The sequence below is a fragment of the Schistocerca gregaria genome, chromosome 3, assembly GCF_023897955.1.
Source record: "Schistocerca gregaria isolate iqSchGreg1 chromosome 3, iqSchGreg1.2, whole genome shotgun sequence".
Lineage (NCBI taxonomy): Eukaryota > Metazoa > Arthropoda > Insecta > Orthoptera > Acrididae > Schistocerca > Schistocerca gregaria.
Genome location: NC_064922.1, coordinates 425,868,055 through 425,886,822, shown reverse-complemented (window position 1 = coordinate 425,886,822; position 18,768 = coordinate 425,868,055). Strand labels below are relative to the sequence as shown.

Genomic DNA, 18,768 nt, shown 5'->3' with positions numbered 1-18,768 from the left:
TTCACTTCCAGAAAATTTGTAAACATAAATGTGTGGCAACTCTTACACATACTTTACTCAGTTTTATCACTAAAATAACAATTTTCATTAAATGTAACAATACGTTCTGAGTGTGCACACTCAAACATTCACAACTACTATTGTGCGGAGATTGCATGCAAAAGAGTTTCTAGCTGCCCAGATGCGCTGCACTTCACTTCAAGTACTCTTTGAATCACATTTACATTTACAGTATTTACATGCATTACTGAGCTTCTCAGAATAAAATTAGGCGAAAATTAGTTAACATTACAATGGGTGGGAGCTGTATTATGCCATGGGAGACATTCTCCTGCTCTTGCATGGGATCAGTGGTAGCAATCCTCCACAAACCTACAGACAAACATTTAACAACGACATTCGTCAAACAGCTGTGCAACTGAGATGTTATTTTATTTTATTTTCACTACAAGTTTCAGCAATTCATTATGTCATCTTCAGGCCCCAAATGCACCACTCAAAATTAATCAAAATTGGCATGATGGGGCCATATGTTTCTGGATGTTATGAATTTGTAGCTCAGGTGCTTCCTTTGAAGACTTGACTGCAATTCCAACAAACTGTCTGATATACAGAATCAATGATGTATTTCATTTCAAAGACAGACAAACAAGCTATTAAGCAAGTGGTCATAATGTTTTGGCTCATCAGTTTCGAAATCCAATGAAATTTCCGATACTGATTTGTTTTTCATTTTTTTATATGCTGATTTTGTTGATTGCAAAGGATGGCATTTGGTTTATTTTTGGGTTTATATTTGGTTTGGTATGTTTTCATTATTCAAACTGATGTTTATTTAGTTTGTCACAACGAAAACTCTTAATTGTTGTGGCTGTCCCATTAATTTCATTTTATTCTTTTAATTAAATATTTTTCGTATTATTTATTAATGTTTGTGGGTGTAGTGAATGATATCATGGTTGTCACACTGTATATGGTTGAAACAGGAGTGTCCACCATCTTTATATTGTCATGAGTCAGAGCTGATGGGTGATCCTGCTGGTTTTGCTATAGACTAAAGAATCTGTACGCTTTCTGAGTCACCAGAATGAGGACTGACGAGTTAAAGATTTTAACGATTGTAATTTGTCACCACATAATCAGAAAGTATGCATTAGGAAGGTGTCGTAGCTTCCATTTTCCAATTACGAGTGTGCAATGCATTTAAAATATCCTTGCAGTGACATAAGAAGAGATGTAAATTAATAGTTTGTTCACAGGTGTTCTGCTGAGTTGTTGTTTCCATTTAATACAGAATATTTTGTTCATCAACACAGCTGTCTTCCTCAGTTGCTGTGAGTTTCCCTGTTTATGTGTTCTTACTGCCTAGACTTCAATTAGACTGAACTAATGTTGGTCCCATGTTAGTATTTACAGACGAGTTTGACTCCAAGTGCCAACTACTCCCTTTTATTTCCACAATTTTTACTGGTTTTCCATGAAACTTAAATTCTACAGCATTTTCCAAGTCTGGTACATGTGATGGCCAGGAGGAGATTTTAATACTTTGAGTGCCGGACACAAAGGGTTACTTGAACTGAAACGCTGTCCCTGTTTATTAGGTTTCCCGACATCTTTATTTTGAAAGACTCCTTAATTATACTTTCCTAAAAATCTGGCGTATGAATCACACTTCTGGTCACACTGTTTCATTTCGTGATTATATTCAAGGCAGTGCTATGTGACATCTGATTTGCTAAATTGTTTTAGTCAAGTATGTTGCTGTTACTTGCCTCTCTTATCTACTGTTCTCGTAATCCAACATCTGTTCTGTTGTGATAGTCCAACACACTTAAGACATGCCACATTTGCATTGAATTTCATACATACCTGGCTTTTGGAAACCTAGATTGTCTTCAATATCACAAAGAACACAAGGGAGAAAATACACTGGATGGCACATTTCTGTAAGTACCTACCATCTTTTCCGACATGGGGACTGCATAAGATAGATAAGCAATTTTTAGATTATCTTCCTCTGTCTCAGTCTAATCATCCTTCTCAGTATTACTTTATTTTGACCTGTTCTATTTGTTGATTTAAGTATACATTTCTTAAGAAAACTATTTCTAGATGTTTTAATTCATCAACGAGGATTTCCTCTCCTGAAAGTGTTCAAGCTCTATAGACCAAAGTCTACAGCAGCAAATTTCTTTGTGACAAATATGATGGCTCAAGATGTGGAGATAGAGGTCTGTGCATGTAGGCTTTCTATTTATACTGTGGCACACGGATCTGGCCATAAAGTTGCCAAGGTTGTTTTGAGTATGCTGCAGAAGTTCCACTGGGAAGCCCTTAAACATCCTCCATATAGTCCCCAACTCTCCCCAGGAGGTTTCAGTATTTTTGGAGGCCTGAAGAAAGACATTTGTGGCCACCAATTTGCTTCAGTTGAAGAGATGCACACCTGGGTACAATCTCGGATCCATAGTCAGCCACCAACATTTTTCCATGAAGGCATCAACCGTCTTGCCTCACAGTGGGATGAATGTATTAACTTTTATGGAAAATACTTTTGAAAGAAGGGACTTTTGGGTAAAATCGTCCATAGATTTAAGTAAATGAAACCTTCCCCCCCCCTCCCCCCCCCCCCCCCCCCCCCCACACACACAAAACTTTCAAAGTTTGTGTGATGAAAGTTTAGGAACCCCTATGACAAATTCCCAAATTTTATTGTATTTGATTAAATGACTGCAGCAATATGAAAAGAATAAATAAATTAGAGGGTTTTGTAACCATATTTTAGAAAACTTTACCTGTCACTGTGAACATAATATTACAGTTTCTATAATTTTTGCACTAGGACATATATATATATGCTTGGAGACATTCATCTCTTTCGTCTTACATTGCTGGTTTTTGTAAAGATGACAAAGTCATTGCCTACAAATTAACTTTTTTTTCTTTCATTTCCCCACTTTGGATTTTATTCAAGCTTTTATAGGATCATTAAGAACCAATGAAGACACCATAGCAGAAACAAAAAATAAAAGGCAATACTGAAAATGTCTCAATAAAATAATACTCGACTGCACTAAAAATTTATGAGTGACATACAATGAAATCAATATTTCATTCACATCCTGATATTACTTACTCTGTTTTTTTACACAATGTTATTAACTGCTGCCTTAAAAAAATAGTAAACTACCAAAACTTTCCAATTTTATTTAAAAATTTCCTGCACGAGTTCCTCTGCAACGCATATTCCAAAAGACAACGATTCCTGACTTTTTGTGGTTGCTATTAGTTAAGTGAAATTTATTTACACCCTGTTATCATGTCTCATATGTTAAATAATGGACGGATGCTGAAGTAGAGAATGTTCCCAGAGACATTACACTGAAGAAGAGCAGGATTTAGTATTATGGCACTGTCATGTTCCGTCTTTGTCATTTCATAAAATGTAGTTACATTCTAAACACAAAGGAATATATTTATTAAGAAGCCCACTACATAAAAAATGGTATGTTGATCCTTTCAGGTGTCACAAAAAACAGTGTCTTCTGGCTTGCACTAAGTTACATTACAGCAAGCGGAGGAACCAAGAGAGAAGAGACTTTCTATTGTTCAAGAACGGAAATGGAGGAACTACTTCAGAGGGTACCAGTGAAACTGGAAACTGGACTATTCAGTCTCTAGAAAAAAAATAAACTAGACAAGTTTATCAAATTTGGGACTGTCTCCAGCTAAACTGCATTCTATTTCTCATCACAGGAGAGCTGCAATTTCCAAATGAACACTGGACGCTGAAACGGACACATTACAAAATAAATTTTCACATGCATACAATGTTAAACTGAAAGAGAAATATGAGCATAGAAAATATGACCATAAACAGAAAATAATCCATTTTGATAAATTAATGAAACAAACAAAAACAGAAAATGAAACATTCCAATAATCCAGAAAAATATCAATTTTTGACTCATGTGCCAGAGACTTGCACTCGACTAAAGGGATGTGAAATGTTTTAAGTCTGAATATTTGGTATGCAGGGCACATACTCTTGAAATAAAAGAGAATTTTATCACTGCCTGAACAGAACACAAGAAAGGTATTACCACAGGAAACAGCTGACAAAGTAAAAAAAATTCTATTTGGATGATGAAAACTCAAGAATAATGCCAGGAAAGAAAGACAAAGTGAGCATCAAGAAAAATGTACATGAACAGAAATGAGCAATTTTAAGTACTTTACCTGAATCATAGCCCTCTACACAAATATAAATTTCCTAAAAACACAGTAGGCTTTTCTACACTTCCTTCAGCCGAAACTGTTGCAACACTAATGACAAAACCTGTATGCTTCATCTCTGTGACAAATGCCTCCTACATCCCTATTTCACGAACACCTGCAAAATCAAGTAGAAGATTTTGAGCCTGATGAAAGAGTTTAATACAGGCAGTGGGTTTCAACTGACAGGATGAATTTGGTTCCTCATATAAAAACACTGTCAGAAATCTGTGAATAGCTTGTATAGAAGATAAAGAAACTTGCACCCAATTCCTTCAATGCAAAATCTCAGGTTAATTATTTGAAAATGAGAAAGGAAATTCTTCAAGAAGGAACTGTTTTAATGTTGATGGACTTCCATGAAAACTTCAGCTTTGTTGTGCGTGACAAAGCATAACATTCTTACTGGAGTAATAGCAGATATACTATTCACACAGAATGTGTGTACTATAAGAAAGACCAAAGTTTGCAATCAAAACACCTCTGCATTATTTCTGATGATTTAGAGCACGATGTAGCCATAGTTTATGAAATGCATAACACTGTATTGCAGTTCTTGAAAACAGAACTCGTATTGCTTATAAGTGATACTGAATATTTGATAGATGGTTGTGCTGCATAGTACAGAAACTGCAAGAATTTTCTTTTCTGAAGATATGAAACCATGAACATGACTTAAAAACCAAGTGCACTTGGTTATTTTTTTCAACTAGCCGCAGTAAATCTTCCCATGATGGAATTGTTGGTGCTTTGAAAAGTCTTCTTAATAAAGCAAGTCTGTATGGACTTTTTCGTGGAAAAATACCTAGCAATGTGGAAGTTTTTCAATTTTGTCAAGGACAACCTGAAACAAGTGTCACTTTTCTTTATTACAAACCAGGAGCCAGCTGAGGATTGTAGTTGTCTTTCTGAATGGTTTTCAACTGCAAGAACTGTTTCTGGAACCAGACCCATGCACCACTTCTTAGCATTTCCAGCAACTCAGATTTGTGCCAAGCACCTCAGCTATTTCAGTGCCATTTTTTACTTCCCTTGAAGTGAGCCGTTAATGCCTGAAGTTCGTGTGCATGCTAATTGCTTTTTTGGTTGTGTGAATGATTCCTTCTGGCATCTAGGAATTATTTTGAAAGTGAATGATGATGAAAGTGAGACACGATTTAGATATATCCATCAACATGGGCCATAATCATCCTTTTATTGGTCTGAAAATGACACTTGTGATGTTCCATTCTCCCTTATTTTATGTCAGGTAGAAATCAACACAATGACTGGAATGTATACTCCATGTCAGGTCTCTTCTAAATTGTTGAAAGCAAAATGGTCCTTAAGAGTAAAATGAATGTGCAATTAGACAAATTGCTGATTGCAGTGTTGCTACATGGTTTGTGGTTTGACTGACAGTTGACTTACAATATTCCAAAACGGGTGGAATTATTGCACTGATATGTGAGCTGAGACTGTTTGCCTGCAGTGATCAGGTCCTGGTGGGTGACGTATCTGAACAATATGTATGAAGTGCTTGGAACTAGATAGTGACAAGCACCATATTTGACATATGCATGACTTTCCGTATATGTACCAAGTCAATCACACCTTGCAATGCACTCTCAAGAAAAAAAAAATTAACATTTTGCGATTAAGATGCTACCATAAAAATTGGAAAAAATTCATGATATTACATATCAAACAAGTAAACAAAGTTCCAGCTTGATACTTCATACGCGGTTGCAGGGACCTAAATGATTTGACACGAAATCATTCAGAATAAACAGTTTGCTTGCTATTTTTGCATCTGTCCCACTTTCATTTGACTGCCCCTTACATTTTCCACAGAACAGGGAATTGTTAGATATCCGAATATGCCTAAAAAAATTGTATGAAACAAAAGGTGAATGTGGAATTCTAAAGAGAATCCTACATTAAAACTGACCATAGTATCCGTACCATGGCGCCACAATTGACTAAGTCAGTGAACAAAGTCAACAGACTTGTAGAAAACGTGTTCACACTTCATCACATACTTGCTGAGAACGTCTTTCTGGTATTTTGCCAGCTGGTATGTAGGTGTGACAATATTACTAGCTATTTTATTCCTATTATTCATATCCTGTTACAAAGAAGTAGTCCATTGTCAACTATTGTGGTGAACCTATAAAAGGAGCACTTTGAAGCAAACACACTTGAATCCACCAAGTTGAAACATACGTCTTTCCATCGGTGCACGAATGATACATTTAAACTCCATCCATCACAATATAAAATTCAGATGAAACCTGAAAAAGGTGGCTAACTACTTATCCTTGACATGTTAGTTTAGAGAACAGTGGATGGATTCCTGGTTCACAATGTATGTGGAACACCTATCCACACTGACCTCTATTTCCATGCCTTGAGCTATCGCCATCCAGCAAACAAATTCAGTGCTAAAAACTCTGGCCGACAGAGACTGAACACTATCAGGCAAGGAAACCCAAAATGTAGAATTACAACACCTGTGAACAGTGTTCCAAAGAAGTGAGTACTCTGATCATAAAATTGAATGAGCAGTTACGTCAAAATTAACAACACCTGAGAAAGAAGTCGAGACTGAAACCATGGACGAAAAGCAAAATATCGCTAATCTACCAGGTTCAATAACGTGAAACATCACTAGATTCCTAGAGGACATGGCATCCAGTCTATTTCGCTCCCTCCAACTAAAATACAAAGTATTTTTTGTAATGATAAAGACAATCTAGGTCTTTTATTTTATCCATAAGTGCTATTTTTCAGCAAATGTAATATATATTTCAGAATAAAATCCAATCATCAGTTGTACAGATATATTTATTTCACTTTACTGGTATGATAAATTGTTATTGTTGTTGTTGTTGACTTCAGTCCTGAGAGTGATTTGATGCAGCTCTCCATGCTACTCTATCCTGTGCAAGCTTCTTCATCTCCCAGTACCTACTGCAGCCTACATCCCTCTGAATCTGCTTAGTGTATTCATCTCTTGGTCTCCTTCTATGATTTTTACCCTCCAATACTAAATTGGTGATCCCTCGATGTCTCAGAACATGTCCTACCAACCAATCCCTTCTTCTAGTCAAGTTGTGCCACAAGCTCCTCTTCTCCACAATTCTATTCAATCCCTCCTCATTAGTTACGTGATCTAGCCATCTAATCTTCGGCATTCTTCTGTAGCACCACATTTCGAAAGCTTCTATTCTCTTCTTGTCTAAACTATTTATCGTCCACGTTTCACTTCCATACATGGCTACACTACATACAAATATGTTCAGAAATGACTTCCTGACATTTAAATCTATACTCCATATTAACAAATTTTTCTTCTTCAGAAACGCATTCATTCCCATTGCCAGTCTACATTTTATATCCTCTCTACTTCGACCATCATCAGTTATTTTGCTCCCCAAATAGCAAAACTCCTTTAGTACTTTAAGTGTTACAATGTCATCGGCAAAGCTCAAAGTTTTTATTTCTTCTCCATGGATTTTAATACCTACTCCGAACTTTTCTTTTGTTTCCTTTATTGCTTGCTCAATATACAGATTGAATAACATCGGGGATAGGCTACAACCCTGTCTCACTCCCTTCCCAACAACTGCTTGCCTTTCATACCCCTCGACTCTCTTAACTGCCATCTGCTTCCTGTATGAATTGTAAATAGCCTTTCGCTCCCTGAATTTTCCCCTGCCACCTTCAGAATTTGAAAGAGAGTATTCTAATCAACATTGTCACTAGCTTTCTCTACGTCTACAAATGCTAGAAACGTAGGTTTATCTTTCCTTAATCTTTCTTCTAAGATAAGTCGTAAGGTCAGTATACCCTCACGTGTTCCAACATTTCTACGGAATCCAAATTGATCTTCCCCGAGGTTGGCTTCTATCAGTTTTTCCATTCGTCTGTACAGAATTCGCAGCTGTGACTTATTAAACTGATAGTTCGGTAATTTTCACATCTCTCAACACCTGCTTTCTTTGGGATTGGAATTATTATATTCTTCTTGAAGTCTGAGGGCATTTCGCCTGTCTCATACATCTTGCTCACCAGATGGTAGAGTTTTGTCAGGACTGGCTCTCCCAAGGCCATCAGTAGTTCTAATTTGAATGTTGTCTACTCCCGGGACCTTGTTTCGACTCAGGTCTTTCAGTGCTCTGTCAAACTGTTCACGCAGTATCGTATCTCCCATTTCATCTTCATCTACATCCTCTTCCATTTCCATAATATTGTCCTCAAGTACATCGCCCTTGTATAGGACCTCTATATACTCCTTCCACATTTCTGCTTTCCCTTCTTTGCTTAGAACTGGGTTTCCATCAAAGCTCTTGATATTCATACAAGTGGTTCTCCTTTCTCCAAAGGTCTCTTTAATTTTCCTGTAGGCAGTATCTATCTTACCCCTAGTGAGATAAGCCTCTACATCCTTACGTCTGTATTCCTTTTTGCCTGCTTCATTCACTGCATTTTTATATTTTCTCCTTTCATAAATTAAATTCAATATTTCTTCTGTTACCCAAGAGTTTCTACCAGCCCTCGTCTTTTTACCTATTTGATCCTCCGCTGCATTCACTATTTCATCCCTCAGTGCTACCCATTCTTCTTCTACTGTATTTCTTTCCCCCATTCTTGTCAATTGTTCCCTTATGCTCTCCCTGAAACACTGTACAACCTGTGGTTCTTTCAGTTTATCCAGGTCCCATCTCCTTAAATTCCCACCTTTTTGCAGTATCTTCAGTTTTAATCTACAGTTCATAACCAATAGATTGTGGTGACAGTCCACATCTGCTCCTGGAAATGTCTTACAATTTAAAACCTGGTTCCTAAATCTCTGTCTTACCATTATATAATCAATCTGATACCTTTTAGTATCTCCAGGGTTCTTCCATGTATACATCCTTCTTTCATGGTTCTTGAACCAAGTGTTAGCTATTATTAAGTTATGCTCTACACTCAACTCTACCAGGCGGCTTCCTCTTTCATTTCTGTCCCCCAACCCATATTCACCTACTATGTATCTTTCTCTCCCTTTTCCTACTCTCAAATTCCAGTCACCCATGACTATTAAATTTTCGTCTCCCTTCACTATTGATGATAAATTAATTTACAGTAAATAAACCACACCTACTAAGCACGTTTCTTCTACTTTACATAAATGTACAGCTGAGGTCTAAAAATTTACAGTATCACTAATTTTGTAGGCTTCTGAAGATATCAATATCTCAAAAAAAGTAAAGTGAAATAAAAATATATGTGCAACTGAAGATTCAATTTCATTCTGAAACAATCTGGGTGTCCGAAAGCTAGGTGTGTAGGTGTGCATCACATTGCATGTGAATGTATCTTACATAGGGCAGACTATCAGAACAAGTGAAAAGAGATGCAAGGAACATCAGTGACAACCTTACTAAAACAACCAAGCCAATCAGTTGTCACCAAGCACTGCCTCGAATACTCAAGGTGTTGAATAAGGTGTCAAATACTTTTGACGGCCGATAATATAGACCAAAACAACAACAAAAATATCCAGTACACATGGACTCTAAAATGCATACCATAAGAGCTATAAGCACTAGGGCAATAGAATAGATGTGTTTAACAATAGCAAAGATGAACAAGTGCCCATAGCTCTGAAGGTGTGCATTTGACAGCTCATGCTTATTTGGAAATTTTTCTTGTTTCAGTCCACACTACCAACTCTCAAACTATTCATCACTTTCTTTTTTTATAGCCTGCTGTCATGAAATGAAATACAAAGACACCATTATCATCGTCCATATGGCAAGTTTCTGGGACAAAATAATTTAGCAGTGTATCAAAACACAGGTATCAGAAAACCTTATAAACAGGAATGATAGTTTCAATTTAAACAACACTTGGGGTCAGGCACAAAATTCATTAAAATCTTGTTGGCCATTACAATCACCACAGTTGGGAAAATGAGAATTTGCATTTTAAGGAATATCAGTGTGCGGCATCGATAGGTCACATCGACCATGTAAAGCATGATCTATGAACTCTAACTGCTCTGACGAGCTGCCATGTTAATGTGACAGTCAACCTATGTACCTTGAACGGTTGACATTGTACACATGTATCTTTCTTTGTGCTGAAATATATGTGTGTATATTCATGGGAACAGTTTGTTGCATATGCAGATATCCATATTCCAGTTTCCCATATTGGTGACCCCAAGTTTCTACGTCTTCCGCAACTCCCGCACCGACTGTGTGGAATCAACAGGTTTTCCACTCGACACCATAGCTGCCTCACCCAACGTTATATATGAAGATTTGGAGGCTTAGCTACTATTACCAGGCCACTCCAATTCCCTGCCAACGGTTGTTTCGCTGCTAACGGACAGTGATTCACGATCTCCAATGAAGTTAACCTCAAACTTTACAGCTCTACAACGGCCAGGTGTTACGCTGTTACCTCAAACAATTGACTCAGGTTTCCTGTCACTGGACTGTGCATGCCAACACGTGAAAGGTGAAGTGGACAATTTCCAGAATCATGTAGCAATCGATCACTCATGTAGTGTTCAAAGGTACCCAAATTCGCACACGTGCTTTAAACCTCTACGCACCGCAACGTTTGATACAGTAGTGCCGTGTGCAATGCTGCCATTCGTGCAAAACGCACATGCTATGCCAGTTTAGCCTTCCTCACAATTTAATAATGGACATTTTTCGACATCAAGTTCACCAGGCCACACACACACACACACACACACACACACACACACACACACACACACACACACACGGGGTGGGGGGCATACCAACCATACAGCCGCTCGCTCCTTCCGCTGTACCATCTGCGCCTGCCTCGCCGTCCTTTCGCTTCACTTCCGATTTGGACAATTTAAGTACTGTTCCTTTAACCTCCGGTCCAGTTTACAGGCCTACCTTATGCTCTGCTCATCCGTTCGTTCCCATGGTACCGACAGTGTCTGCCGCATCTTGCTTGCATGACTCATCAAGGACATTGCAACCGACCATTGTTTGGGATGTGTTTGCTAGTACCACACCCACGCTAGTAGTGCCGGGTTACAGGACAGCCTATCCTACCACAGGCCTTCCAACATACGCTGAAAGCCACCCTTGTTCTACCTCCCCCTGGCCACCTGCCAAATCTACCTCCTTTATACGAGGACAGCCCCCTTTCATGGTTCACACTTGTGTAGCACCTTTTCAAATTGAATCAGGTGACCAGCGATGACTCTAAATTTCTAAGTTTCATCACTCACCTCCATGACCACTCAGATTTAATTTGTAACCTCCTCCTTTCACCACCGCCACCGCCAAGATATGAGTTTGTCAAGAAGAAAATATTGGACCAACTCGCCTGCTCGCCACAGGAATTAATAATCAAGATCCTGTACAAGGAACACCTGGGGGACTGCATTCCGTCACAACTCGGGTGCCGCCTTCGCCAGTGGGCAGTACGGTCTGTCAAGTTACCTACTGACCTGCAGATACATCTGCTACTGCACTCCTTCGAGTCTATCAGCTCTCGCCTTCGCATTGCAGATCAGCTGTATGCACTTCTGCATCAAAATCAACCAGCACACCTCTCACCGCTGGTTGGCACTACGTCGTCTGTTTACCGGCTGTCTGCGCGCAGAGGCAGGGCTCATTCGGCCTCCACGCCATCTACACCACCAGGCAGTACTCGATCGCTCTCTCCTCTTTCCAAGCACTAAAAAATCGCACATGCACCATATGTCCCAGTTTACATTCCGGAACAGATCAACGGCGACAAACCACCTCTGCTGTCACACTCACCGCCACCACTAGATCCAGCTCATCCGTACTGTTGGTACCGCAAGATTTTTGGGGATGAAGCCAAGAATTGCAGATTACCTTGCCAGCACCCAAATGCTGACCGCAGAATCTAAGAGACGCCGAGTCCTGCGAGGAACTTCACGGGCGTCCTTAAACATTGCACTCCCATCCACTCGTCCTCTCGGCCAATCGGTCCTTTAAACGTGACCAACATTTCACCGCAGCTTGTTTTCATAGTCAACAAAAGCGCTGACAACGAGTTCACCGCGACTCGTACCTCGCTGCTGCTACTGCAATCCACAGTTCCTTCACCTGATCGACCTTCACCAGCAGACACCAACATGGACACTCATCAAGTTAGTTTAAAGACATTCATTGCGTGTGATGACTTGCGTTCAGTGATTTCTGCACCCACCACGAGCCTGCTACGTGCAGTGCCATGTGTTTCAAACAGTGCTCCTAATGACAGTCCCGTGCGTGACACGAACATGCCCACAATGCAGATAGCCACCCCACATGTTAGTAAACATTCCCCCTCTCTCATGCGCCAACCACATGATTTGGCGGCCATCGCTGTTCCCTGTGCAACGCCAATGCCTCTCTCGCCCGCACTGGTTACTCAAGGCAAAGCTAACAACAGTCAGTCTCTGCGCGCCCCAATCCGCTTCGTGTTGCGCGCGCACACGACCTCCCCAAACAAGTGCTCGCTGCACGCACATAATAGACATGTGACTTTCATGCTGTCTTTTCCCACTTGCACTAACGGCTATGCCTCATCGCGCCCTACTCATCCCAAAACTTCGTATCAGGACTTTACTCAGCCTCGTGTGCAGTTCGCAGTCTCTTCCATCACTGACGGAACGACGCACAAGATAATTACCACTGCCAAACCTTCTATTAAGCACAAGGTTAGATGCCTCAACCCTATTAAGTTGTGTGTGGCCTGGCAGCAAATTAACATACTTCTGGAGGCACACACTCTACAGCCACCGGACAGCAATTGGTCTTCACTGATTCACCTTGTTACCAAACACAACGGTTCTTTTTGAAAGTGAGGTGATTACAGACACTTAAACGCTCGCACCGTCATGGACAATTACCCAGTGCCGAACATAAACAATTTCACCCATATGTTATCGGGTGCCACAATCTTCAGTGTGATTGTAAACGTGCTTATCACCAGATTCCTGTAGTGCCGGAAGACATTCCAAAGACTGCTATCATCATGCTGCTCGGTTTGTTCCAATACAACTTCATGCCATTCGGCTTAAAGAATTCGGCAAAAACGTGGCAATGTTTCATTGACTCAATCTTACAACAGAGCTTTGCATACCTAGATGACATCCTCATTTTCAGCAAGTCGACTGAGGACCACGAAGATCATTTATCCCAGGTCCACCAGACCTTAAACTCCAACGGTGTTTCCGCCACTTCAACCTGGTCTCTCAATTTACTACGGATATACGCTACATCAAAGGCACGGAAAACATCCCCACCGATTTGTGTTTACCAAAGCCAAGTTCCCCAGCATTTCGGATGAAGTATAGTGCAACTCTTCTACTGGCACTCTGTGGCTGTTGTTCCCTCCAACGTTGCACCGACAAGCCTTCGACGCCTCGCAGAACCCTGCCACCACACACCTAATCATTGAGTGTTTTGTTTGGAAAAATGTTAAGCAGGACTGTCAAACCTGGGCACACAGCTGCATTTCCTACCAACGCAAGACAATTGGTGATACACTCCCCCCCCTTTGGCAAGTTTGACATTCCGCAAGGATGTTTTCATCATGTACATATAGACTTTATCAGCTCTCTACCACCGTCAGAGGGCCACAGATATATCCTCTCCACAATCGACCTCATGTCTCGTTGGGTGGAAGCTCTTCCTCCTATACCCAACATCACAGCAGAAACCGTGGCCAAGGGATTCGTCTCATCATGGAGCACTAGGTTCGGTTGCCCGGCCACCGCCACCGCCACCGCCACCACCACCACCACCACCACCACCACCACCACCACCACCACCACCACCGACTAGGGTCGACAGTTCGAGTCTGCAATTTTCACGATTCTATTTAACCTTTGCAATATTAAAAAAAATCATACAACAGCCTACCACCCGCAAAGCAACGGTTTAGTGGAACGATGGCACTGCACCATTAAAACAGCACTCAGGTGCTATGACTGCCTCTGGTCTGAGGCGATTCCATGGATGTTGCTCGGTCTCCGTTCAACCTTTAAACCTGACTTACAGGGAACCATCTCCGAATTCGTTTTCGGCGAGAACCCGGTTCTACCTGGGGAGCTTATCCTGCCTCAAGCACCTGAGGATTCCCCCACCTCCCCAGATTTTATTAGTAGAATGCACACCCACTTCAGACACACACAGCTACACCTGCCTGTCGGTCATTCCCCACCGGACACTTGAGTGCCAACCACACTCAACATTTTAAGGAATATCAGTGTGCGGCATCGATAGGTCACATCGACCACGTAAAGTATGATCTTTGTACTCTAACTGCTCTGATGAGCCGCCACATTAATGTTACAGTCAGCCATTGTACAGTGTACACGTGTATCTATCTTTGTGTTGAAATATGTGTGTGTACAAACATTTACGGGAACAGTTTGTTGCATTTGCAGTGATTAATATTCCAGTTTCCCACAAGTGCAAGCCCTAAAAAACAGAACCGCATCAAACAGCAGAGTGTGTGTTGGGAATCAAGCTTTGCCACAAACAGCAACATGAGGCCAATAGCGCACTGTCTGTCTGGAGACCAGAAAGCAAAGATAAATAATAGCAAAATTCACGGAACCTGAAGACATTGTTGAATTGTGCATAAAAAGGAAACAAACAATGAAGCTGAAAGGCAGGAAGCAAAGTATTATCAAATGCGCCATGAAAACCTGAGATCACAACAGGTATAAAAATTAGTCTGCATAAATGGACAGGGAAGTTCCCTGTGCTGTGCACTTTCCAAGGAAATACCCTTTAGGGATGTGAATTTCAGTTGAAATACAATTATATCACATGCCTCAAAATGTTTAGGCCTACGTCCTGTGTATCAGATACTCTACAGAAATCTCAAAGCAGAAACTGAAGTTACTTTTAAGACTTCACATGTTGATTGTGATTGGTTGGTTGATGTTGGGGTAGGGACCAAATGGCGAGGTCATCAGTCACATCAGGTTAGGGAAGGATGGGGAAGGAAGTTGGCTTTGCCCTTTCAAAGAAACCATTCCAACATTTGCCTCAAGCAATTTAGGGAAATCACAGAAAACCTAAATCAGAACAGCTGGATGGGGGTTTGAACCATAGTACTCCCAAATGCAAGTCCAGCGTGCTAACCACTACACAACCTCGCTCGGTGTTGATTTTGATATGAGTCTAGAAAGTTACACAGATTGAGGTCGGCAAAGTTTCATTAGCAAACATCCTCTATTTCAACTGAGTTATATTTGTAATAAACGATTTAAAAAAATGCAGTCGTAAAACAGAATATTAATAGCCCGTAAATTATGAATAAGGTCCGATGTAGCCCATGCAAACTCTTGTCATTTACAGGCAAAAGGTATGTTAGTTTTGTAATGTTAAGCCTAAAGGGAACTATGTAAAACGTGTCTGTTAAAAATGTAAATTCAGTAAAGCTTGATTACTCTCAAAACTAACTCTAGTTGCCAAATAACTCTAGACCTTGTTCTGCTGAGCCACTCAATTGTAGAAATGAATGACAGGGGTAAGAAGTGCCTTAATGATACAGAATGAAGAGAAATGGGTGCACCATGTACATAACTATTATCAATCATTGTGTAATAATGAACCATTGGCAATAATGACACAAAGGCTAACAATTCATACCTGTTAACAACACAATCAGAAAGAAAAGTTCGACAGAGTTGCATTTAAAGCCATAGAGATGGCAAAATAACTAGACACGGTGCACAAGCTGATTTGATTAACATACAGGGAGAAAGCAAGTGTTCTTTTCTAAGGAAATATTCTTGCATTTGCATGAAATTATTTATGTAAACCACGCAAAACATGTATCTGGATGGTTCAACAGTTCCTTGAATTGACTGTCCTCAAAAATGCAAATCCATTGTTTCATCCCTGCACAAACACTGCTCTGTACATGCACAAGAATCTCAGTAAATATACTGATTTAAGTTGGATAGCAAAGGAGTGTCTGATGTCTCTTCATCAGAACAAGACAACATTTTGAACGGCACTGATGGCACACAGCTCTGCAAGCTGAATGCAAAAATTTCAATTAATAGCTCAATATGCCATGAGGAAGCAAACATAACGTTCGATCACAAGGTAATGTATGAAGAGAAAATAAATACTTGTCACTCTGGATGAAAAAGGATGACTGTAAACAAATTGCACTAGGTACGGTCTATAACAACTTCCTAGGTTTGGCACGATTCACTGAAGTACCTTCAGGCACTACCACATACACACACACACTATGCTGGTCAGCCCAACCCTTAACAGGTGCCAAAATCTGAAGACAAGCACCAGGATATAACAAGCTACAGAAATTATTATGATTTTGGTATTGCCAAATATTGAGCAACACAATCACCATGCATAGGCTGGCTGTGGCTGAAACTTGTCATGAAAGCCAGTTCTATATCCTCAAATTAACATGAAACCAAACGTGTGGATGTACTTCGCCATCTAAATGATTCACTGACGATTAACTCCCCTAACATGATCAACCAGTTTCAGAAGTCTAAATCGTAGTATTAGTTCTGGAATGAATTCTAAATGCAATTATGGCACTAAATTAGGGTGAAAAAGCATACTAAAATTGAACAGTGTTACTCACCTAGGTTTAACTTTCTTTTCCTTCCCTTTAACAGGTGTTTCATCAATAAATTGCGATTCCCCAACATCATCTTCACTAAAAGTAAAAAGTATGCACACGTTAAATAAAACTGGGAAATACGTAACATCTTTAACAATATATTAATAATGAAACCTATTAGGCGATGTAATTTTACAAAATTGACAAGTAAAATTCTTGAATCTAAAGTTAAAAAAAAAAAAAAAAAAAAAAAAAAAAAATACCGGCGCCTGCGGGCCACTGAATTTCATATCTGACACAAGCGTTCGGATAATAGCTCTTTAACGCAAAACAAACTCGACTTCAAGCTCCACAAAACCAACACATTTCTGATGACACTTCGCGGCGATAATAAGCAAAAACAGCTGGCCTAAAATATAAAACTGCTTTTCTCGCTCTATCTGTAAGGTGGTGTTGAATATATTAGCTAGTGTCAAAGTAAGCTCCACTTACATTTCCTCATCCTTGGCACCTTTTTTGCCTCTTTTTGCTTTTCCCATCGCAACTTTTAAATTTTTGCTTCTCTAGACACAAAATCAAAAAAGGGTATTTCTTTGATAAATATTTTATTTCCGAATCTCCTCTCATATAGAAGGCAAAAGTAAACAATGCTCGTCTGTTTTACACGTCACTATTCCTCGAACACACTATTTCACAAGCGTATGTGAGCACATATGTTCAATAACATACACTTTACGCTCAGATGGGACTGAAACGTGCTCTTGGCCAAAGATTCCACTCTTTGACCGGCATTTCTTATCCGTCTTTTGTCACCTCACTTACAAATCCCCCCCCACTCCTACTACAATGTAATTTCCTTATATGTAAACATGAAATAGCCGTGTGGAACAACATCCCGGAAAACTTAACACATATAAAAAAGAGTAGCGTCTCTGCGTAAAAAACAACTCCAGTGTTTCAGTTATAGGTCAGTTCTAGACGTTTACAAAACGGCAGGCAACGTCAACAGCTGGGAGCACTGAACGTACCGGTAACCTCAACACTTCATTTCCAGACAGCACGCTGTAGGTGAAGTTAGGATAATTTGTGACACAAACAGTCACAATATACTCTTGAGTTAAGGCAATGACGATAATAAAATACATTAATGGCCAAAATAATTTCAAAAAGAAACTTCTAGACAAACTTTGTTTCGCAAACCGCTGAGATGTAACACAACAGGACAGTTCGCCGACAATTTTCAAAATATCAACATTAGTTGTTACCGTAAATGCAATCAACAAACAGTATTTATCAGGCAATAAACACAGTTTGTTTGGCTTCACGAATGATTTTTCCCTTTTACATATCCAGTAATGACTGATGCAACTTATTTTTCCAACTTCCACTGAGTTCACTTCGTCACTCTTAAAAAAGGGTACTTCACTAAAATAATGTCATCATTCTATGTATTATGCCACAAAAATAAAGCTAAGTGATAAAATCATGACTAAAAAGGTGCAAAAGCACAAAGTCCACATCTATGGTAAAAATTTCATAACAAGAATAAGTTAAAATCTCAGCACACCATTTAGCAGACGCCGACATGGTCAATCAAGCCAACGTCAGAGTCAAAAATTTCTTTCCGAGAAACTTTGCTTTAGAGGCCGATTTACCCTGGCCGTCACATCACATCACGTCATGACACCCTCATATCAGGTTGTCGATTCACATTGGGCGTCAAGGGAGAACAGAAGGCAACGTCCTTGAGCAAAGCCTAATTCACACTGCCCGTCATGTCTCGTCACGTCCCATCAAAAGATCCTACAATATACTTCAAATGCAGACATCCACACTTCACGTCATGGCACCAACCATTTCTCGTGAATATAGTTCTGAAGGCTAACG

At 39.9% G+C, this 18,768-nt stretch overlaps 1 protein-coding gene across 3 annotated transcripts in view; it reads right to left on the bottom strand.

The window, feature by feature from the left end:
- The window catches only part of LOC126356206 (eukaryotic translation initiation factor 5B), a 406,256-nt gene extending 388,465 nt beyond the window's left edge, over positions 1-17,791 (bottom strand). For all 3 annotated transcript variants that reach the window (XM_050007014.1, XM_050007012.1, XM_050007013.1), the window contains exons 1-2: positions 17,374-17,791; positions 16,903-16,977 (exon numbers count right to left, since the gene is read on the bottom strand). In XM_050007014.1, coding sequence (XP_049862971.1) covers positions 16,903-16,977; positions 17,374-17,420 — 122 coding nt within the window. In that variant the 5' untranslated portion in view covers positions 17,421-17,791. The remainder of the gene's footprint in view (positions 1-16,902; positions 16,978-17,373) is intronic.
- Positions 17,792-18,768: the final 977 nt, after the last annotated feature.